We start from the raw sequence: 22,109 nt of genomic DNA, 5'->3' as shown, positions 1-22,109 counted from the left end.
GCTATGATGAAGGTTTGTTTTTCTTTTTTTTTTTAAATAAGATCTGACTTTCCCGTCATGTCATTGTTGGCCTTACAAGCAGATCCATTCATGGCTTCTTCTGTGTGTTTGCTTGAATGCAACCGATGTGAAAAATAAAGCACATGTAGAGTTACTGTTTACCATCTAACTGCTGACTGCAACCAGAGTGATGAAACATCTTAGTCACTGCTCATCATGACCAGTTAACTGAACGTTGGATTTGTGGGAAAAAAACAAGTTTAGAAAACCTTGCTTGCAGGAGGATTATTTTTATTTTCAGAAATCCTGCCAAGCAGCTCGTTCTTTTTCATGTTTAAAGGCTTTTGAATATCCTTCTATGTGTAATTATAAGTGATAAAGAGCCTGAAATAAGTGGACTTTTTAATAATATTCTAATTATGTGGTCAAAACCTAGATTTTGCCTTTCTGTGTGGAGTTTGTCCGTTCTCCCTGTGATTTTGTGGGTTTATTCTCACTTAATCCCACAGTTCAGAAACATGCATATCAGGTAAAGTGACCTCTCTAATCTGTAACCAAACCCTGTTTTATTAAATCAAATCAGGTTTGAGGAAGAATGGGCTAAGGATCCAATCTGAACTCCACCCAGCTATTTATTTTACACTTTAACCCAGCTCAAATATAATCCAGAGTTCCTGGAAAGGCGAAGTAGGCCTACTGGAAATCTGGAATTAGAAACAAACATTGGTATCATTAGTGTTCAATTAATTTTATGACATTATTTGCCAAGTTCTGTACACCCAAAATGAAACTGTGAAACCAAAAAAATTTATATTTTTTGTCATGTTTAAATCTGTTTATATAATGTTTTAGGATTCAATCTTCAAAATAATCTGGGTAAAAATAAAATAATAGAAAATAAAATGCTGTAAGAGCTGAAACTACATTTGTAATGCACTTTTTTAAAAGGGTATATCTTTAAAGTTTTACCTTAGTTTTTGTGCTGTTGCTAATATAGTTAAGTTAGATATAGATACAAACTCAGAGTTCTGGGGCCCATTTCCCTCTGTGAAAATCTCTGTGGTTTCTCACTTCTCTTTCTGCAGGTGCAGACTTCTAGAATATTTTCTTTTATTCTCCTCATCCTTCATCCTATCATCCATTTTTGATTTTTCATTTCCCTTTTCATTTCCATGTCCACTGAATTTTGAAATAAACTTAAAGCTATTTCTAAAGAAGCTTTTTTAATATAAATTTTAAAATGATTTGTGTGTTTTGGCTGTTAACCTTAAATAAATCCTTTGCAGAAACTGTGATTTGAGTTAAATTTAAATAAAAATGGATGCACACCAGTTTTACTTTGTTGGAAAGAAGGAAAACGTTGTTGTAATAAGAAAAACCTCATAAATTAGTTGCTAACCATCTATTTCTGCACAACACTCAAAATTTACTTGCATATCGTACATATAAAGGACCACTTTTCACCTTTTAAGGTCACCTTAAATTACCTTAAAGGGAAGGTCAATTAAGGTAAGAACGTTTTTTCAGTTCCACTGATTTAGAGGTATTGTGTAAGTTTTGGTTAAGGGTTGGGGTTAGGAATAGACTAGTAAAGTGTTTCTGTGAGGCATAAATGTAGCTACTAAAATGAATGTAAATCCATACAAAGTCCTAATACAAACCGCTGTGTGTGTGGCTCGTATCGCCACCTGCTGTCAGAACTGGGTCAGCTCACCGACACTCAGAATGGGACCACCACAAAACTGATTGTTTCTTTTTTTATATCTAACATTGGTCATCTCTTTGTGCTTTCAAATTTCAATTTTTACTTAGTTTTAGATTAACTATTTTCATTTTTATCTTTGTCTGAGAACATATGTTAGCTTATCTCTGTGACTGATGCAAATATGAGAAATACAGGGATTGGAGAACTATATCTTTTTTTTTTTTGTTCCAGATTTCCTGCATATTCAATCAGGCATCATATGGCACTGGGCAGATGCTTTAGTTTTCAGGGTCTCTTTTTTGGACATCAAACTATGAGAAATTAAACAGAAATAAATATTTATTTCCTATCTTCCACTATGATTCTGTATCTCCAAGGTGGTTGTGTGGAGAGAGTTAAGCTTGACCAGACTAACCACGATGACAGGACCTTCTATATCATTGAGAGTGAACCCTTTATCAACACCTTCATCTCAGTCCTCAAGGAAAACAATGGCTTCAACTGGGCAGTCTTCACAAGTGACATCATGGAGGCCGTCCTCATCCTCAGCAGTTTCCTCACCAAAGTCCAAATTCACTGTCACATGAAGTTTGATGAGACCGTAATCAGGAATTCAATGATGTGTTAAAATGTTACTAAGAAAAGTAAATCGCTTATTTTATTACAAAATAATATGTCAGTATTATTTTGACATATTATTGACTTCTAATTTAAATTAGATTAAACATTTGTGTGCAAAATTCTCAAATATTTTTCAGAAACTGCCATTGTAAAAATAAAAATATATTTTTTTAAAATCTGCTCCTTCAAGCTAGTTGCAGCAGCAATTAGGAAACACCTGGTGGAACGATGTATTATCATACAAACACCAACACCCCTAACAATGTTGTTGAAGGCTTAATGGAGAACCCTTGTTGTGATGGCATGCTGTGTCGGAAAGACCAGGAGCTTCTTAAAGAGACAGAGACCCAATTTAAAGGCATTAAATTGCTAAGTCAAATTTATCTTATGTTATGTTTGATAAATATAGCTGTTGTATAGCTGAGGGTAACAAAATTACTTGATTGTGCTATGAAACGTTACTACATAAAAATACATAATACTGCTCCATTTACGGAAAGAAAGAAAGAAAGAAAGAAAGAAAGAAAGAAAGAAAGAAAGAAAGAAAACATTCGCGCTGGTCCAGCCTTCTCTGAGTCAGCTGTTCACGTTTCGTCAGTCACGTGACCTGGCCGACCGGAAGTGCTATTGAGCAAACGTCGAGGTAGAGCTGCTGGAGTCGCTCGGCAGTTCGGCGTTAAAGGGGAATTTCTATCACAGCAGCTTTCGTTTTAGTGTTTATATTGTGTTTTTTATATTTTTGGCTTTATTTTAACCCTAATGGCAGCGACAAGTCGGCAGGACTCCTATGGTAAAGTGTTAATGTTCTTTTTTAAATGTGTTTTTCCGTTACTCTGCAATGTTTCCCTTATCTGTACAGAAACCCATGTGTGTTTTTACGCAGTTTGGTTTTCTGTTTAGATAAGGTAGGGCAGTTTTAGCTAGTTTTGGCATCTGAAATGGAACAAGTATGTTAAAAAAATATTAGTTATGTCAGTTTTTCTGCTAACAGGCAGCTGCAGACAGTAGCGTTTGTGTGTTTTGGTTTTGTTGACTGCGTGTTTAGCTGGAAAACAGTTATCATGAGGTCATCATAGCTGAAAACACTGCAGTAAATTTCCCAGTCAGAGATAATAAGAGAGCCAGATAAAAGGAATGTTAGATAAAATAGTTAGCACAAAGTTAGGTCATACTGCTTTATATCTACATATTAGTGTCAGATTTAAAGCACAGTGTAATTATTGGATCACCTGGTGTAATAACAACCACTCCTGTGTGTCATGTCTGAGGTTGCAGAATGTTTCTGTGGTCTTTTCTTTTTGTTAGGTCAGGCTGTTGGATCATCCATATCCCAACATGTGAATGTTTTCATGCAGAATAATCACTTTCCAGGTCATAAGCTTCTTACATGCATGGTTGACTGTGCAGTTCTGTTAAAGAGTCTTGATGGTGGCTAGAGTTGGGTTTTCCAGCTGGAGCTTCCTTCTCCGTTTTCTTTAGACACTGTTGAATTGTGCATAATATTTATTTCAGACTGTGAGGTGTGGTTGAAAACCATAAGCACACCTAGAGAGGCACTTATCAGATCTTTCCTGATCTCTGCTGTTTGTGAGGCTTTGGCCTCCTGCTGCCGATTTTAGCTGATTCAATTATTCTCTAAAAAGAACAGTTAGTAACTTTTCAATTATTTTTTTGGCTTTCCTGCCATGAGCTGCCATAACTAGGAGCAGCTCAATACACCATGTGAGAGAGAGCAGTTGCTTTAAATCAGGGTTTTAATATTATTTTAAATCAAAAGAAGAAGATGTATCCTTTGTTGTCCCACAGTGGAAAAATCCAGGCGTTAACAGCAGAAAAGACAGTGCATTGACTCATGTGGATTCACACAAATATAAAAGTATTCAAATATATAAAAACATTAAGAAATATATTGTCCAGTAAGGCTCAGATTGTGATATTAGATACTGTACAGTTATCAAAAATGGAATCCTTAGATTCAAGGAATGAGCAACAAAATAGGATTTTCTTTTTTTCACAAATGTGCAAAATATGTACTTTTGCATTAGAGTCACCAGTACATGATAATATATGTAATGTATGACATAAAACCTGAGATTTACAAATACCAGCAGAAATAGTTTTACTTTTTATGGTTGTACAATTGTCAAAAAATGCCCTTCCTCCAATGTTTTAAAAAACATTTAATCTTTTGTGGAAAAAAAATGCAGGAAAGGAAATGCAAAAAAAAAGAAAAACAAACCAAATCCTGTCTGCGTCAACAAGATAATAAAGAAAATATATACATTTGAATCTTCTCTCAGTAACAATCCCTATATAAAAGCATCTTTTAGTACACCTGGGCTCTGCTAAAACTTTAATGTTTCTCTTGGGTTAGAGCTTTCACTTTCCAGCAGCTACATGTTGCTGAAAAGTAAAGAATGTCTTTCAATGTTTGGGAATGTATATCTCTAAATCTACAGATCAGATTTTTGTGTTTTAAGTTCTCTAGCTTTAGTATATGCAGAAGTTTTGAGCTGCCAACCTGTGGGGTGCCTTTTGCTTTTGGATGAGCAGATTAGATGCGAGCACTGAGCTATCATCGTTTCCATCGTTTCCTGATTGACTGACAGCTCCATCATTTTATCTGTAAAGCAGATAGTGAACCAGAAGAACCGGATACTGTCAGAGATTCGCTTGGTTCAAATGTCTGTGCGTCTTTCGTATCAAACCTGGTGGCACAGTCTAGAAATCTGCCCCCGTTTTTCTTTGACTGATGGCTATCTGCCGTGACGATTGACACACTCTTCTGATTGCAGATATGAGGCGTGTTAGATTCTTTTGGCGTGGTGAGCATGCAGTACCTGCTGCCTTTACACCTGAGTTTATTTTGAACGTAAAGCAGATTAATAAACTCCAGCCCAGATGCTCGTTTGTCAGGTTTTTCAGTTTGTATTTCTGTCTAAATTTTGTCAGGTGTCGACACGGGAAGTGACCCTTTAAATTTGGTTTTGATATATTGCTGGAATCCAAGTGTGGTACATGTGTGGTAAACATATACCACACATGTCATTTTCCTTACATAAAAACTTAAAATGGCTTTTCAAAGTGGACATATTTTGAAAAATAAATTGTTTTTGATATATATATTTATTATGTTTTCACAGAATAGCATTCTTATTATTATTATTTTTATTTATATTACTGCAATAACCACACTCTAGCTTCAGCCTGCATCATATGTTGTATTTCAGAATGATAGCTGTGTGTACACAAGGTTTGAGAAGATTCCTGACAAATCAGTTATTGAAATAATCATAAACTAATTTAATAATCAATTAATTCATAAGTGGATTATACAGACTCAAAATAATCCTATGTACTAAAAGAACAATACACTCACAGCAGTAATCAAGCAAAAACTATACAAAAAGAATATACATTTTGCATTTCAGATTTAAAAAAAACTTTTTTTTTGAATAACTGAATATCCATCCATCCATCCATTTTCTGTGCACCCTCGTCCCTAATGGGGTCGGGAGGGTTGCTGGTGCCCATCTCCAGCTACGTTCCGGGCGAGAGGCGGGGTACACCCTGGACAGGTCGCCAGTCTGTCGCAGATAACTTAATATGTTCCACCCAAATCTTCTCAAGTGGCATAGTTTTCGCTTCACCTGGTTCAAGTTCTGTAAATAAATCTTTTATTAACTACCTGTTGAATACAATTATTGTTTAATCCAACAATAATCAACAGATTAGCCCTACAATTTATTGAAGTTAAGCAGAAATGGCTGAGCTTTTCACATGTTGATGTTAGAAGTTATTTTTTTGCCGCAGATGCATTATTTGCTATAAGGAACATTTTGTTGTTGCATTTTAGGCAATAAAATACCTATTTTCTAATTTTAAAAAGGAATTTAGGTATTTGTTTGCATCTTTAATTTATTTCTAATATCATATACAGTATATAGTATATAAAATAGACTTAAATTAATTATTTTTTGATCCGATTAATTGTCAGAAAAAGTCCAGACTTCAGAGATGTCTCTCCTAAAATAATAAACTGTCTTTTCTTTTATTTTTACCTCTGCTGCTTTATAAACCCTCTGAAGGAAACAAACTGCGGTTCCACCTGATAGACGGTGACTCAGAATAATTGACAGCATCTCAAACATTTCCACTGCCATGTTCACACGTTTAACTTTCATCTCAAGTAAAGTTTATGCTGAGTGATACTGAACCCAAAGCAGCTCATCTGTTCCCATTTCACTTCCCATTTGCAACATGCATGCTGGTAACCCTGCTGACTTTATCTGCTGACTTTCTCGAATTCTGACAGATCACTGACTCTTAGTTAATGACTCTTCTTCGTTAATGGGAACTTTAATAAATTTCCCTCATGTCATCATCACTTGTTCAAAAGCTTGACCTACTTTGGAGTTTAAAACCAAAAGCTGGGGTCAAATTGTAGTTGAACAAACTGAATGTTCTTGTCTTCTTTCCAACAGCTTGACCATGAGAGGGGAAAAAAACATGTGACAAGTATTAGGAATAATAAGCCCACTCTGTGCTGAGTGGTTTTCCTGTTTCCAATCATAAACTGGCTGCTCTGTTATCTGTACCACAGATTTACCAAGAAGAACATGTCTACTTGTCTTACATTTCTTTTCAGAACATCTGGATTCTCTTGTTCACTTTTGTTTTGCACAGACCACAAATTTCCCTCGCTTACAAGAGAGACAAATTCAACTGTTTAGAGACATATCGTTAAAACTCCAGGAAGTCATGGGCTGTTTTTGAGGAATAATAAAGTAGTCAACACCATATACTGACCAGCAGTTCTCAGATTGACTACCAGTTTTGCTTTTTTTAAAATTGATTTAACCTTTACCCAGGTGAGTTATTAAGAACAGAATATTATTTACAATGTCAACCAAACAGGAGGGAAGAACAAATAGGAAGATCAAGCAGCACATGTTTACACTTCAACATTAGTAATGCTGTTGAGGTCATAAAGCAATAAAAGCAAATACTGAGACAAATTCATAAGATAAAATTGACAGTTTAGCTGAAACATGTACAGGTTTGAGGCAGCATCTTTTTTTAGAAAATCTTTAAAAATTTCTATTCATACAAAGGTGCTTAGCTTAATGCTTTTTATACTTTATTCCAGTATTTTGGTTACCTAGCAACAACCTGTTGAATAACTTGCACAGCAGCATGCATGCTGGTAACCCTGCTGAGGTTTCACCTCTGTTCTTCATAGCTGCATAAAAATCAGAGTGAAAACTGTGGATAAAACTCTACCAGTTTGGCAGTATTTCAGATATTTAAAACAGAAATCAATAATATTGATATCTACTGACATGAAATGCTTATATCCTGACATGTTTTTCAGCCATTTTGTCCAATCGTATCCTGAAGTTATAACGATATATTTTTACTGAATAAATGCTTCAGCTGAGTTGAGTCCTGTCTCTGGCTGTTCTTTTACTGAAAAAGTAATAATGAAAAAAACATTGATTTTTCTTCAGCTCTCAACTATTTAAGGAATCTGTCACATTTATACTTCTAGATATGGGCTCACACACGGCAGGTTCTTTACAAGATAGTTCCCCTTCAGTGTTGCTGATGTGTGTTATTGCACACTGAAGGGATAAGTTCCACTTTTGCAGCTCTTCCAGTTAGTTAAGGTAGAAAACAGCATTTTTTTTTTGATACTTCAGAGGATTTCTCCTCTAAAGTACACAGTAAGAGTCGTTGCAATGTTGGATTTTTGATGTCATGCAGAAGAGCTGCACACAGACATCAACATAGGAGGTATCAGAGTGAGGTTAGAGTGATAAAACTTGAAAGCTTGTTATTGACGCTGGTCTGTAAAGTAGATGGCACGCCTTTGACAAAAATATATGTTTAAATCGTTTTCGACATGCATAATTTCTGGATGGATTCTCTACACTTTCCTTCCCATTTCTTTTACCAACACTATTTTGGATGCAAATTGAAACCTGTTTGAATTGTTACAATGATGTGTTTGTTGGTTTTAAATAGCAGAGACTGACTTGGCAAGGCTGATCTTCAGGATTTACACCACTGATACGATATGAAACTCTTGTAAAGTTGCCAGTTTGTTGACATTAATTAATGCTGTAACGGCCCAGCATTGGCCAACACCATCGTATTTTAATTTTTACTTTCTGTTTAGCTTTGGACATGTGCCAACATGTCAAGTTTATTTGTATAGCTCAAATGGTTTTTTAACCATTATTTACAGGGATTCAGTGTTTCAGCAGTTTTACAGTTTTCTGGAAGTTTGTTCCAGATTGGAGGAGCATAAAAACTGAATGGTACTTCTCTATTTTTTGGTTTTGTGTGAGTGAGTTGGCTGTTTGTTCACACCTCTGTAGTTTACAATAATACCACACATTATAAATTGAGCCAAAAAGGCTGAAGAAGTCCAATCATTGCATTAAACTTGACATGTCAACACATGTCCAGAATATAATCACAGTAGCACCACAAAGTCCATATGACCCACCCTTATCTATAAATTGTGTTTTTCATGTATAACAGGTAATCCTTGACCAAAAACTTAATCTGACATCCCTAATTTAAAATCTAAAATAATCCTATTCCTCCTTGTGTCATTCGTCTTAATACAACCTTAAGCAGTTCAACTTGTAACACAAACTTCAATGTTTGTGTTGGGATTTTTTTGTGTGTTTGAACAGGCTGCAACTTGTGCACAACTGTAAGGCAAAACCTGAATTGTTATCATTTTTTTGTTCATTCGTATTCAGCCTTAACAAGTACAACATGCATATTTTCAAATTTGAATTCATTCATTTATTTATTTATAAAGCACTTTAAAAACCAAAGGCAACCAAAGTGCTGTACAGGTCAATAAGAAAATACAAAGTTCACAATTGCGTGCTACTTTTTTGCTCTATGTCATCAAACGTCAACAACATACGCTAACATTTGTTATATGTGATGAAATGTGGGAAAGCTCAAGAAGTATACACACTTTCCTTAGTCTCAACAGAGGAGTTTAGGAACAGAAACAGAAAAAAACATGGATATTACCCATATGGAAAAGAAATAGAAAAAACATATTTAAAAAAAGGCCTTTTTTTAATAAGGCCTTTTTTATTAGGCCTTATTAATAAAAAAGGCCTGTAATAATACACTATAGCGTATATAGTGTATATATACACTATATATAGTGTATATATACACTATATATATAGTGTATATAGTGTTACACTATATACACTATGTATATAGTGTAAGAATTATATACATCTTTTCCATATGGGTAAATACATTTCCATAAATAATGCATTTATTTGAGATATTTTAATTTTTAGCAAGACTTTGTGTCTATGTTTAATAAACATTTAGTGAACCAGTACTTTTGATTTGAAGTAGTTTCTCTGTATTTTTCTTTAAATCCTTTTAGGATGACATACGAGTCTTTTGTTAAAATAGATATTGTTTCTGAAAATGTAAACAAATATTTCTTTTGCCCCAGCAGAGCATACAGGCCTGTTCTCCTCAGTGACCCACTATGGCTCCACAGAAAACTGCAGCGACCATCAAGCAAACAGCAACGACAGCAACCACAACAAGCAGAACTTTCCCACAGCAGCAGCAGGTCACTGGGTCGGGGCCGATCAAGAGGAGGAGGCCATTCGCAGGAAGCTGAAGTACTTCTTCATGAGTCCATGTGATAAATATCACGCCAAAGGACGCAAACCCTTCAAACTGGTCCTGCAGGTGCTGAAGATATTTATTGTCACAGCTCAGGTACATCAAAAATTTCCGCCGTTTACTTCTCTACTCTGTTTTGCAGCAGGTTTTTTAATCATCATCAAGTTTTTAAAATAGGCAAATGGAGAGGGCACACTATGGTCCATGTGCAGCAGTTAGCAAGACATCCTGGGACATTATTAAGTGCTTAAACTATGGGACTCTAAGAGTTATTTTCTTTGTAATGCAGCCGTAAAAAATATTTCCTTCCTTACAGACTTCTTTTGTATGTGTTTTGCTTTTACATGTGAATAATTCAGATTATAAAGATAATATTAGACAAATGTAACCTGAACAAATGCAAAAAGCAGTTGTCAAATTATTGTTTCAGTTTCCAAACCAAGCTGGCACTTCTTGGTTTGACACTATTATTATTGTTAGGGGTGCACCGATGGCAGTTTTTTGGCCAATTTCCTATCTATAAAAATCCTGACCAGATATATGACCAATTTTTTTTGTCTGAAATGTTGATAAATATAGCAAGAAAGTCACTGAGTGGGCAATACTGCAAATGTGTAGACATGACCTGGTGGGCCAGTCTATCACTCAAACCTCTCTCATGGGAGAATGGAAGAGGACAGTGGTTGATTTTTAGGCTTTTGCTCAGGTAGATAAGATTGATAAATAAGATCAGCTTCATATATAAATGTTCTGGTCCATTAACATTAGTTCAGGTAATTTAAAAGATTGTTTTAGTTTAGTTTAGTTTAGATTCCAACATCTGCTTTCTCTGTCCTTCAACTTTTAAAATTTTGCACCTTCATCTCTGCAGTTGGCCGTGTTTGGCATCAGTAACCAGGTGGCCGTCACCTTCAAGGAGGAGAACACAATGACGTTCAAGCACCTCTTCCTCAAAGACTACAATCAATCCTCAGATGACTCCTTCGCTGTTTACACCCAGCAGGACGTCTATGACCACATGTTTTATGCGATAGAAAAGGTAAGAAGATGTAAAGTACCACAAAGACCATTTTATTTGACTTTTTTTCTGGTTTAAACGGCAAACACTGAATGAAAATATTGCCATCTCCTACTGAACTGAGCTGAACTCTATAAAAAATTGTAGCAGAAGTTTAATTAAACTCGGATGTAATAATTCACAATGATAGATCATTTTTTGCGTTTTTTGACAAAGGTCTGGGTTATTCAGAATATTTCCTCATTTCCTTCCACTTCAGTATCTCACCTTACCGGATAACACAGTGGGGCACTACGCCTACGTCTACGACATCGGAGTGAACAACAGCGCCCTCTCCCTCTGCCAACAGTACTACAAGAAGGGGCATATCGATCCAGTCAATGATACGTTCAACATAGACCCTCACATTGTCACAGGTAACACAAACTTCAAAGTGTGAGTCGCAAACATACTGATTTATTTTCCTGAGAATTAATAAAGTTTTACTGACCAAATGAAGCCTTTTGCTAAACAATCTGTTTTTCAAGGAAATTACCCAAGCAGTTCTGTCACCACCTGACTTGGAGAAATATACTCAGAGAATTATTAGTCTGCTTTTTATTTTAAACATTAAAATGAAAACTAAGATTATACATGTGTGAAGTCTTATCTTGCAACATGCCTATAAAACAATGGCTCTAAAAGTGAAATGCCAGGTTATATGATGCCTTAAATCGATACTTCAATCGATATTTTACTTTAATATCAGTATCAAGTCTGTTTCAGTGCAAAACCAAAACTTTTCTCCAGAATCTGTTGAAAATGACACAAACTAGTTATGTAGGTTGCCAGGAAGCGGCAGGAATTTTCTGCTTGTGCTTTTTACATGTGACCAGATAGAATATAATGCATCTTTATGTTAGAACAAATAATTATTGAAGTTGCTTGTGAACTGACAAGGTCCAGTTGGTTGACTTCACAACAGTCACATTCAGCTTCATTGTATGTATTCTGACAAAAGAGAACATTAAGCAGCTTCTGTCCATGTACAGTAAATAAAATACAATAAATAACCCAAACAAACTGCAAAGCAATAGCTCTCAACTAGAAAATTTCTGAAGAAATTTAAATGAGACCTGCGAAAGTGTGCCTGTCAGTTGGAACCCGGCATTCAGATGCTAAAAATTAGTATCATTGCTAAAGTAAGCTACAATGTACTCAATTGCATGTGGAGAGTCACAAGCATACAGCAATGTTGTATGATGACAATACTTTACATGTATTAAACATGTAAAGTATTTACATGTTTAATACTTTACATGTAAAGTATTAACATACTTTACATGTAAAGTATGTTACTTTACATACTTTACATGTAAAGTATGTAAAGTACTTTACATACTTTAAAGTATTAAACTTTACATATTTAATACTTTACATGTAAAGTATTAAAATGTAAAGTATTAAATTTTAATACGATAGTTACACCGAGCTGATTCTAATACATACCACAGTTACCGACAGCAACAGAAAAAAAGGGGGAGGAGCTGTCACTTACTGGTTGTTATGGTAACCACCAACTGTCAAGAGCAACGCAGAAGAACGTACCACACCAGTAAATGTCTGGAGAAACAACTTGTTGACTAAATAAACCAAACTCAATGAATAAATAAACACATTTTGAGAAGCTTCACATCTGTTGTATTGTTAAAATAAAACATCTGTTACATAAAAAGTATTAAACATATATTTAATGCTCTTGAAAAAATTCAGTAGGTTTCTCTTTACCACTAAGATTTTCCCTAATCTAACTGATTCTTTTTAAAACATCCATTTAGAGAAAGTATTAAATGAGCTTAAAGTTTCTGACTTCCTCATATAATGAGTCAGAAATGACCAGAACATAACATCACCTCTTGCATGAACAAGCATATGAAACATTTACTTAAGATTTAACTGAATCATTAAACATTTTATAGTTATTTTAACACATTTGGGCGACTATGATAATCCACATTACTTAAAAGTGTCCTTCCCTGCTTGCTGTCTTGATTTCAGACTGCATCGGCGTGAATCCTATGTCTGCCCCCCCCAATCTGCTCACCAGCAGCTACAAGAACTTCACACTCAAGTTCCACAAGTAAGACTTCATTTTTCTCATTGCGTCTGCCGACTTTATCAAAGTTATCTTTGGATTTCTGTATCTGATGGTGACATTCACCAAGTAATTTATCTGGCCTGCATAAACAGCACACAGCATGCTTTAAGATGTCTTCAGTAACACTGACTCAACAGCGATTGGTGTAAACACACGGCGCTGTGAATAACTTTTACTTCATGCATGTTTTGAGACAATTCTTATTTTGCCTAGTGATGTGAATATTTGTTTTGTTTTTTAAGGTTGATTAATGTAACCATACAGTTCCAACTGAAGGCCATCAACATACAAACTATCATCAACAATGAGATCCCAGACTGCTACACTTTTCACATTACAGTAAGTTTGCACTGGAAACAAACAAACATTTTTAATTCAAAGGTGACTGGAGGAGTAACACAAAAACTCTGGTGTCAGTATAAGAAAAAAGACAAATCACTTTTCTAAGTAGTTTTAGGGATTAAGAGATGTCAAATAATACAGTAAACTGCATAAAAATAAGGATAAAAATTATTATTATTTTGGAGTTTGTCATGAGACGAGGCCACTTTTCAAAAGGCATGCTGTCTCTATGTGCATAGAAATAACATAGAGATAGGCAGATATTTTACTGTGATCATGACACTTGCTGAGTTTACATAAAAGCATTGATGTAAGACCAGAAATGTGTTTCTGTTCTTCAATGATCAGCAAATCAAAATAGTAAGTTTACAAAATATTTTACCAATGTGATGTTCATTTTTTTGGTCACTTATTGTTTTTTTCAACTTAAAAACAAAATAAAACAAAGAAATTGGACAAAGAGTTGTTTATGGAAACTGCAGATTACAATATTCATCATTATTTTAGTCCTCGTTTTTTTTCATATTGTCTTTGTTTAAGGTTTTACAGAAGCCAAATTTTCCAATTTTCCCCACAGTTGTGCTTCTTTTAGCTTCAGTATGTGGGTTAATTTTTCTCTGAAAAAATATTTCTTACACAATTGTCATCCATTGAGATTTTGTTTGTTTTGTTTCCTTTTTACAGGGCCTGAATACTTTCTTTGCTGCCACCAGTAGCGAAGAAAGTATTCATCACCAGTGGTCGTAGTACTTTCTTAAATATTATTTCCCAACATATTATCATTTTTTTGACATTTCCAAAAGATTTAGTCATTGTGGTGCTAATTTTACTGGACTGCTAACAAATATTTTCCTGTGCTTTTGAAGCAGTTCTGATCTTTCCAACATAATGACGCTAAAACAATGATCTAGTTTATCCTGGTTTAAGGGTAACATCATGATGCAAAAGAAGAGTCATGAACTGGATTTCAAGAAACAAATAAAAAACAGATCAAATCTCCTGGCTGGAAATAATGCATTCATGATAAACCTGGTAAAACATAAGCTTTAACTGGTAAATAAAGGAAATCATAGTTACAAGTTGCTGAAATGTTTCATAGTAAAGAGAACTCGCTTTATTAGGAGTAGAAATCTGTTGTATTTCCTGTGGTATTGTTAGCCATAAAGTTGGTGTAATATAATAAAATTTGCATATTGCTGATTCTTCCTTTCAGATAGTGATGGACAACAAGGCTCACAGTGGAAAAGTGAAGATCTGGTTAGAAAACGAGGCGATGATAAGGGAATGTAAAGACCCAAGTGTCTCTGGACATGGTAAGTCACTAAGCCTCTCATTTCTGATCATTTCATATGTGCAATTGCTTCTTTGAAAGAAAATATTTACTGATTTCAGCTAGAAATAAACAAAAATTTTGGCCAATTTTTGTTTTTGTGAAGCTTTGACCTGCCTACTTCAGTTTTGGCAGATTCCAGTTAGTCTTTAAGAACTTAAGTAGAAGACTATGAAAGAAAAGCATTCAAAATATTAATTTTCATGTTTTCTTTTGTGAGGGATCATTTCAAATTAGAGACACTTTGTAAGAGAACAGTAAATGTATAGCTGGGTTTTACTATTTCTTCAAAACATACAAAATAATTCTAGTGTTTGGATTTTAAACTTTGTCTTTGCAGTTTGTGTTAGTGATAAGTGCAGTAAGCATGGTTAGCATTACTAAAGCAGGAGTCTTCCTGCAACCCTTATAATTCAAAGAGCCATTTTTGCTTTCTGTCCAGCTAAATAAACTTGTTTAGAGCCAAATATCAAATATTTTTTCAAAAAAAGACAACTTATGGTTTCTGATGTATTAAATTGTCATTTGTGAAGAACTAAAATTGGACTTCAATTTTCAAATAGTTTGGTTTCAAATAGAAAAAACAAAACTTTTTAATGAGACATTACATTTTTGCTATGGGATAATGATATTTATGGAAAATGGTATTTAAATAAAAAGCAAACATGTTCTAAACTGATGAAAAGAAAAATAGATCAAAAATATATTATTGATATTTGTAATACCACTCTGTTGTGGAAATTCAACAAAATGATTCAATAAAAAATCAGCTAAAAACTGAATTTATAATTATATTTAAAATCATTAGTTAGCAAAAAGCCATTTGCTGCTTTGAATCCTCAGGTTGTAGACACTTGTTCTAGGGTAGAACAAGTGTCTACACATTTTGGAAAACCAAAATGATGTAAAATATCACTATTAGTGTTGTTTTTCTTTTCTTTTAAACACAGCTGAGAGCTTCACACGTGTAACGTTCGACGTGATCGTTTCACTGGTGTGCCTGCTGTCTCTGATCCTTTGTGGACGCTCCCTGCTGCGAGGCATCATCCTGCAACAGGTAGGAGAGTTTCGTTATAACCAAAACAAAAACACCAAGAGAACCTCAAGAGAACTGCTTCATGAATGTCACATAAAACCAAAAGCACAAACAGAAAACCTGAATGGTGTTGTGTATGTGTATGTTTGCATAAACGTAAAGTAATCTGACGGTTTAAATGTTTGAATTTCTCTACAGGAGTTTGTTCAGTACTTCAGGGAGACTCTGGATCGTAAAGTGTGTTGGGCGGATCGGCTTGAGTTTATCAACGGCTGGTATATTCTTCTCATCATCAGTGACATCTTTACCATCACAGGCAGCATCATCAAAATCGGCATTGAATCAAAGGTCCTTCAGCTTTATACTTTTTAGAGTATTACTTTTTTAAACTGTGGAGTATTTATTACTTTAGACCAACATTTAAAACAGAAAACTGCTTAGTTGATTACTTTTAATGAAAATGAATAGAGTGGAGTACCTCATTATATAAGGTCAAGATGTAGCTACTTTTATAAACTGTGGAGTACTTAATACTTTAGACTAACATTTTCATACTTTTCATATCAGACCTAGAGAAACTCCTCTTAGTTTACAACAAACTTAGAAAATACCATCTATTTAACAACCCAGAACAAGAATCAGACCTGGAGAACTAACATTTAGTTTTATCAGAACAAGAATCCAGAGAAACCTCTACTGGTTTCTAAATTATGGACTATTATTCTTATCAAACATTATGTAGTTTTATACTTTTACCTTTTTGTCTTTGGTTTTGTTGCTTTGATTGTATTTCCTTCTAATTCATGTAAAGCACTTCGAACTGCCTTGTTGCTGAAAATGTGCAATATAAATAAAATTACGTTGCCTTACATCAGCTTTATGTTTATTGTGTTCCTTTAGGATTACGTAAGGTGTTATCTTTCTTCAACACAGGATTTTGATCTATAAATTTAGGTGCTTCTTATGTTAAAAATGTGTCGTCCATCTTGTTTTTCTCCTGACAGACTATGTCGTCCTATGACATCTGTGCCATCCTGTTGGGGACCTCCACCCTTTTGGTGTGGGTGGGAGTCATTCGCTACCTCACGTTTTTCCAAAAGTACAACGTAAGTCATGGATCTTCTGGTTCTTCTGTAAGAGATCGTTCCTTTAGACATTTAATTTGCCTGATCTTTGCTCTCTTTTCACAGATTCTCATCATCACACTTCGAGTAGCGTTCCCCAACGTGATTCGCTTCTGCTGCTGCGTAGCCGTCATCTACCTGGGTTACTGCTTCTGTGGCTGGATCGTACTTGGACCGTACCACGTGAAGGTGAGTAAAACAAACATTTCTGACTTGATTGTGTTAACGATAAACATTATGATTTTTTAAAAAATGCTTATTACGTCTTTTTTAGGTAGCTGTACGCCTGTAATTTTGTTTTCATCTGACCTGAGCACATTGTTCGACTTTTAATTTCCCCCATCGACTCAGCTTTCGTCAAACTACGTGTGTGTAAACAATCTTCAGCTCTGTTTTTTTGCCCTCCACAGTTTCGCTCTCTGTCGATGGTGTCAGAGTGCCTGTTCTCCCTCATTAATGGGGACGACATGTTTGTGACGTTCTCGGAGATGCAGGAGAGCAGCACTCTGGTTTGGACGTTCAGCCAGCTCTACCTCTACACTTTCATCTCCCTGTTCATCTACATGGTCTTGTCTCTGTTCATCGCTCTCATCACTGGGGCCTACGAGACCATTAAGGTGAGACACTTATCCATTCAGAACAAGAACGGAAACCAAAATCAGTGTACTGATAATGTAAGAGATTGCTTTTTCTGAAAACTGTAGCAAACACATTGTATTTCTGCATAATGTTAATCTGGTTAGAACTGAAACCAGAATTTTACTGCACTGAATAAAAAAGACACATAAACCTTTTTTTCTCATTGTTTGAAGTTAAATCAGACCAAACGTCTCTTGTTTTAGGTCCATTAGGATTACCAAAATTAGTTCTATTTGCTAAATAGAAATAATTTTGGCACAATAATGAAAGGCGCCTTGTTTATTTAATGTATTTAAACCTCAAATGAACTTCAATGTGTCAGTTAACCTATCAAAAGTTACCAAAGCAATGACATCATCATCTCGGCTTAATTAGCTGCTTAACCTCTCACAGCCAGCTAAATAAGGTTGGTGAAATCAACAAACTAACTTAATTTTTGGTTACCTAGCAACTCACTCACTCTTTGGTTACCTAGCAATAACCTGTTGAGTAACTGGCGCAGCAGCAGTTTCTGGTTTCTTCACTGTGCCTCATTACTGCTTAAACATAAAAAACAACTGTAACAAGAGATAATCCGTAGGTAAATGTATGATCTTGAAGACATTACTATGTAAATCTCTGACATATTTCTACTCATTATTGTGGCATTTAGCAAATAGAAATAATTTAGGTAATTTTTATAATAAAACAAGAGTTGGTGTGTCTTCATTTGGTGTACATAAACTTCTGGTGTCAACTGTACATCTGATTTATCTCTGTGAGATAAATATAGCGCATCAGTGGTACACAGTAGAGTACAGTGCGACTGGGAAGAGTGAAATCTATACATAACAGAAGCGTGTTGTCATTGATTTCCCCAGCACCAAACCCAGGAACCGATTCACATCACAGATCTGCACGCCTTCATAGCTGAGTGTACAGATGCACCAACATCTGGCAAGTTCAGGGGAGTGGAGACGTCTCCCTGCTCCTTCTTCTGCTGCTGTGACAGGTGAGCGCATCACTCAAACCCCGGAAAATACTAAAATAAAAAACGTCTTTTAAGATGCGCCAAACAAAATCTTACACTTAAAATGTATCTTTGGAAACCAAATAAGATCAGCATATGTAAACATACTTCCTAACCCTGCTTCACTAAAAGGTAAACATTATCAATATTACTTTTGTTGGGAGACCAAGGATATTAGATATTAGAAAATAAAATAGTATCTCTAAAATATGACAGTTTTCAATTTCAATTTACTTTTTCATTTGGTATCAGAAAAAATACCATCAAAGAGAGAGAAATAGTACCAAACATTCTTCAACTCTGCGTTTATATTTATTTATTGGTTTATTTAATTTATATACAATTTGAAATGAACAAAATGTTTGAATGAAAAGGAGTCGTTGGAAGAGAGAAAAAAATCTTATCTCCAAAGTAATATTTGCTATACCACAATCAACCATCCAGATATGTATAGATATGTCTTTAAACACAAAATAGGGAATGCATGTAAAAAATAATAACGTTTTTTCTCAATCTTTTTTTTCTGTAATTTCTTGTTACATCAGGTGACAAAAAACATTTTAAAATATGGAGTTTAAGTACATGAATCAGGATTAAAATAACTTTCTGAGTCTTAAATAACGTTTTGTTGTTTAGTTTAAGGTATGAAACCTCTTTTACGCTTTGACTCCTCAGAACAACAACATATGAAGACGTCCTGCTGGTGAACTGAGGATGACCTTAATAATCTGAGTGCTCACCAGCCCCCCCTGCTGTCCAGCGGTGTGTATTGCACACATCAGCAGCGTTCCTGTGGCTCAAGCAGTCGGTACTGAAGAAGGGGTCCGCCTCGGCTGGATCTACTGAAGGATCTACACTCTTCCTGCTGGAGCTTTCTGTTCGTTGAGAACTGAAGGACTGAACTTTTCTAAAGGAGCATTACAGTGTAGCATCGCTGACGACTACCACACAAACATTTCTGTTAGTTTTTATTGTTTTTAGAACAAAACTCAGTATTTTTTTTTTTCTGTGTTTGTGATTCTGCATTACTGCTGCAGAAGCAGCACAAGCTGCTGGTGCAAAAATGTTACGGAAACTGGTACTGATTGTTTTTATTTTTTTATATTTTTACTTGATTTTTTTTTTTCTATTTTAGAAAATTTCAGATTGAAGACCATAACAAGTCCAGTTTTATTTAGTAAAATTCATGAGATATTTAACTAAAATGAAGATAACAAAGCTTCTGTGTAATTATGATCAGGTTAATGCAGCTTCAGTATAATTTTCCTACAGCATTTCCTGTTGCAGCACAGTGTGTGTACCATGTGTTGCAGACACACTCACTACGTACTCGGACTGTGTTGCAGTTGGTTTGTCCTCCAAAGCTGTGTGCACTTTTCTTTTAAATGATGCCAAAACATTATGGAGATTGTGATACTTCATTGTGTATAAGTTAAAATGTTTGCAAATCCCCTCCACCCTCATCGCTGTAGAGAGAGACAACACTGATGGCCATTAAGAAATTGGATCTGACTTGAATAGCCGGACTCTGATTAGGAAACAATGATGGAAAACGACGGCTAAAAATGCCTTCTCATTGTGACTCAGTTCTTTTCCTTGTTACTTCCCGTTAACATAAAGTTGTCTTGTCTGAAACAGTTGCTCTGTTGGAGTCCTGAACTAACTAGATTTCTTCTTTTCTTGTACGCACAAAAGTCTGAAGAGTCTCAGGATGAAGACGTTTGGTCCAAAAAAAGGACAGAAGTTTTTCCGCTCGTGTTCAACATATCAGCTGAATCATTTTTTAAGTTAATTGTGCTGTACAATAATAGATTTTAAAAATATATTTTAAAAGTGCCTGTTTTATCAATGGCTTTAAATTAAGGATCCATTACTGTCGTTTATTACTAAGATGTTTTTCTGCTTGACTTTAGTGTTTTATGTTGAGTTTCAGTGTTGATGTGCCTGTACTGTACCTCAGAGAAACACTGTTTGAATTGCTGTTCAGTTATCTGTTTTGTGTCATATACAGTATCTGTTGATCATCGTCTAGTTCCTCAATTATAAATTAAACTTTCTGGGTCACCTGTGATTTCTGCCGTTTTCTTGTTCAAGTTATTTGTCGCCTGAATGTTGCTGTAGTTCTCCTGTGTTACCAGCAGGGGGAGCAATAAGTACATGCAACGCTATTCTGGGATCAGATTTCTGCTTGCATAAATTAGAGGGTGTTTAAGTAGTTTTTTACTATTTCATACAAAAACTATGCACAACATTTTATTGACTTTTTTCAAATAAAAGTTCCATAGTAGCAGAATAGAAATTAACATACTTTTCAGATGTCTTCATTTTCTGATACTTTTATTTTTGTGTATTATTCTAAACATATGAGGCACACAGTTTTGGATTTTCATTATCTGTAAGCAATAATCATGGAAATTACAGGAAATAAAGGCTTAAAATATTTCCCTCTAATAAATCCATATAATGAGTTTAATTTTTAGAAAGAAGCTACCATAAAATTGAGATTTTAAACTTTTGAGCTGTAGTCATGTTCAGTATAAATTAGAATATTATTAAAACGTTCATTTATTTTAGCAACTCAATTCATGAACTGAAATATGATATGTAGATTAATTACATAAAAACTGGTGTTTTCTGGCCTTTATTTCTGTAAATTTTGGTGATGTTGTGCTTACAGCTAATAAACAAGATTTAAGATCAGAAAATTACATCAGAACATTTGGGAAAAAAAACATTTTAATACAGAAATGTGAAGTTAATAAAAGGTATGTTTAAAATCAACTTAAAGGTTATTTTAATCTGACGAAACACAAACTAATTTATGAGATATAACTTCTTTTTTGGGGACATTTGACTCAAAATGAGGTTAAGTAAAATGTTTTTACAGATAAAGTGAATTTTTTTCCTCACCATTGTTGACTAAAAAAAATAAAATATTTTGCTCCAACTCTGCAACTGGGATCTTTCTGGGAAGGTGAATGAAACATCTTCTTTTCTCTCAGATTGATTCCTCTATGATTGGTTCCATTTCCTGGTTACTTCCCCAGCAGACTTAGGAGCAGAGATATCACAGCTTCTCACCCACTTAAGCTAATATCATCTCCCATTATGTACTACTCCGGCTTTACCTCATGTTAATGGGTCTGTGAGAGACCAAAGGAAATGTTTCTCAGTTTTATGCATCCCACAAACCCGACTCATCTATCTCTCCCCATGCGTGGACATACAGAATTTCCTCAGTGACTTTAATGCAGACTGAAAGCGCAGAGGAAGTAGCTAATTCAGAAGCAACTAATGGTCTGCCAGCTGTTGCTTCTGTGTGCTAATGTAAGATCCTTTGTTGATTCCCAGTTTGATCTCGGTTTGAATTGAAATATGCTCCATTTGCTCAATTGTGACTCGGTGTTTGAACTGCAAGGCCTTTATACCAACAAAGCGCCTCAGATCAAAAGTAGGTGC

The 22,109-nt window shown here is 35.0% G+C and overlaps 1 protein-coding gene across 2 annotated transcripts; it reads left to right on the top strand.

Moving 5' to 3' along the window:
- Positions 1–2,944: 2,944 nt before the first annotated feature.
- LOC114145463 (mucolipin-1-like) lies at positions 2,945–20,721 on the top strand. 2 transcript variants are annotated; one of them, XM_028019053.1, is made up of 14 exons: positions 2,945–3,116; positions 9,840–10,111; positions 10,887–11,054; positions 11,293–11,449; positions 13,071–13,152; positions 13,413–13,509; positions 14,726–14,825; positions 15,793–15,899; positions 16,077–16,226; positions 16,883–16,984; positions 17,069–17,191; positions 17,413–17,619; positions 18,502–18,632; positions 19,326–20,721. In XM_028019053.1, the coding sequence occupies exons 1-14, from the start codon at positions 3,086–3,088 to the stop codon at positions 19,360–19,362; spliced, it is 1,764 nt and encodes a 587-aa protein (XP_027874854.1). In that variant the 5' UTR covers positions 2,945–3,085; the 3' UTR covers positions 19,363–20,721. The 2 variants fall into 2 exon arrangements, with proteins under 2 accessions (XP_027874854.1, XP_027874853.1); XM_028019052.1 differs by having other exon boundaries at positions 16,883–17,191.
- Positions 20,722–22,109: the final 1,388 nt, after the last annotated feature.

The sequence above is a fragment of the Xiphophorus couchianus genome, chromosome 5 (genome assembly GCF_001444195.1).
Source record: "Xiphophorus couchianus chromosome 5, X_couchianus-1.0, whole genome shotgun sequence".
In the NCBI taxonomy this organism is placed as follows: domain Eukaryota; kingdom Metazoa; phylum Chordata; class Actinopteri; order Cyprinodontiformes; family Poeciliidae; genus Xiphophorus; species Xiphophorus couchianus.
The sequence above is the reverse complement of the archived record's forward strand: the minus strand, read 5'-3'. Positions and strand labels throughout refer to the sequence as shown.

Excerpts from the sequence above, each read along its gene's own strand:
- LOC114145463 (XM_028019052.1), top strand. The coding sequence starts at position 3,086 with ATGGCAGCGACAAGTCGGCAGGACTCCTATG. Across the intron at positions 13,153-13,412 it reads TTCACACTCAAGTTCCACAA|GTTGATTAATGTAACCATAC; the intron begins GTAAGACTTCAT and ends TTGTTTTTTAAG. Across the intron at positions 17,192-17,412 it reads TTGGACCGTACCACGTGAAG|TTTCGCTCTCTGTCGATGGT; the intron begins GTGAGTAAAACA and ends TGCCCTCCACAG.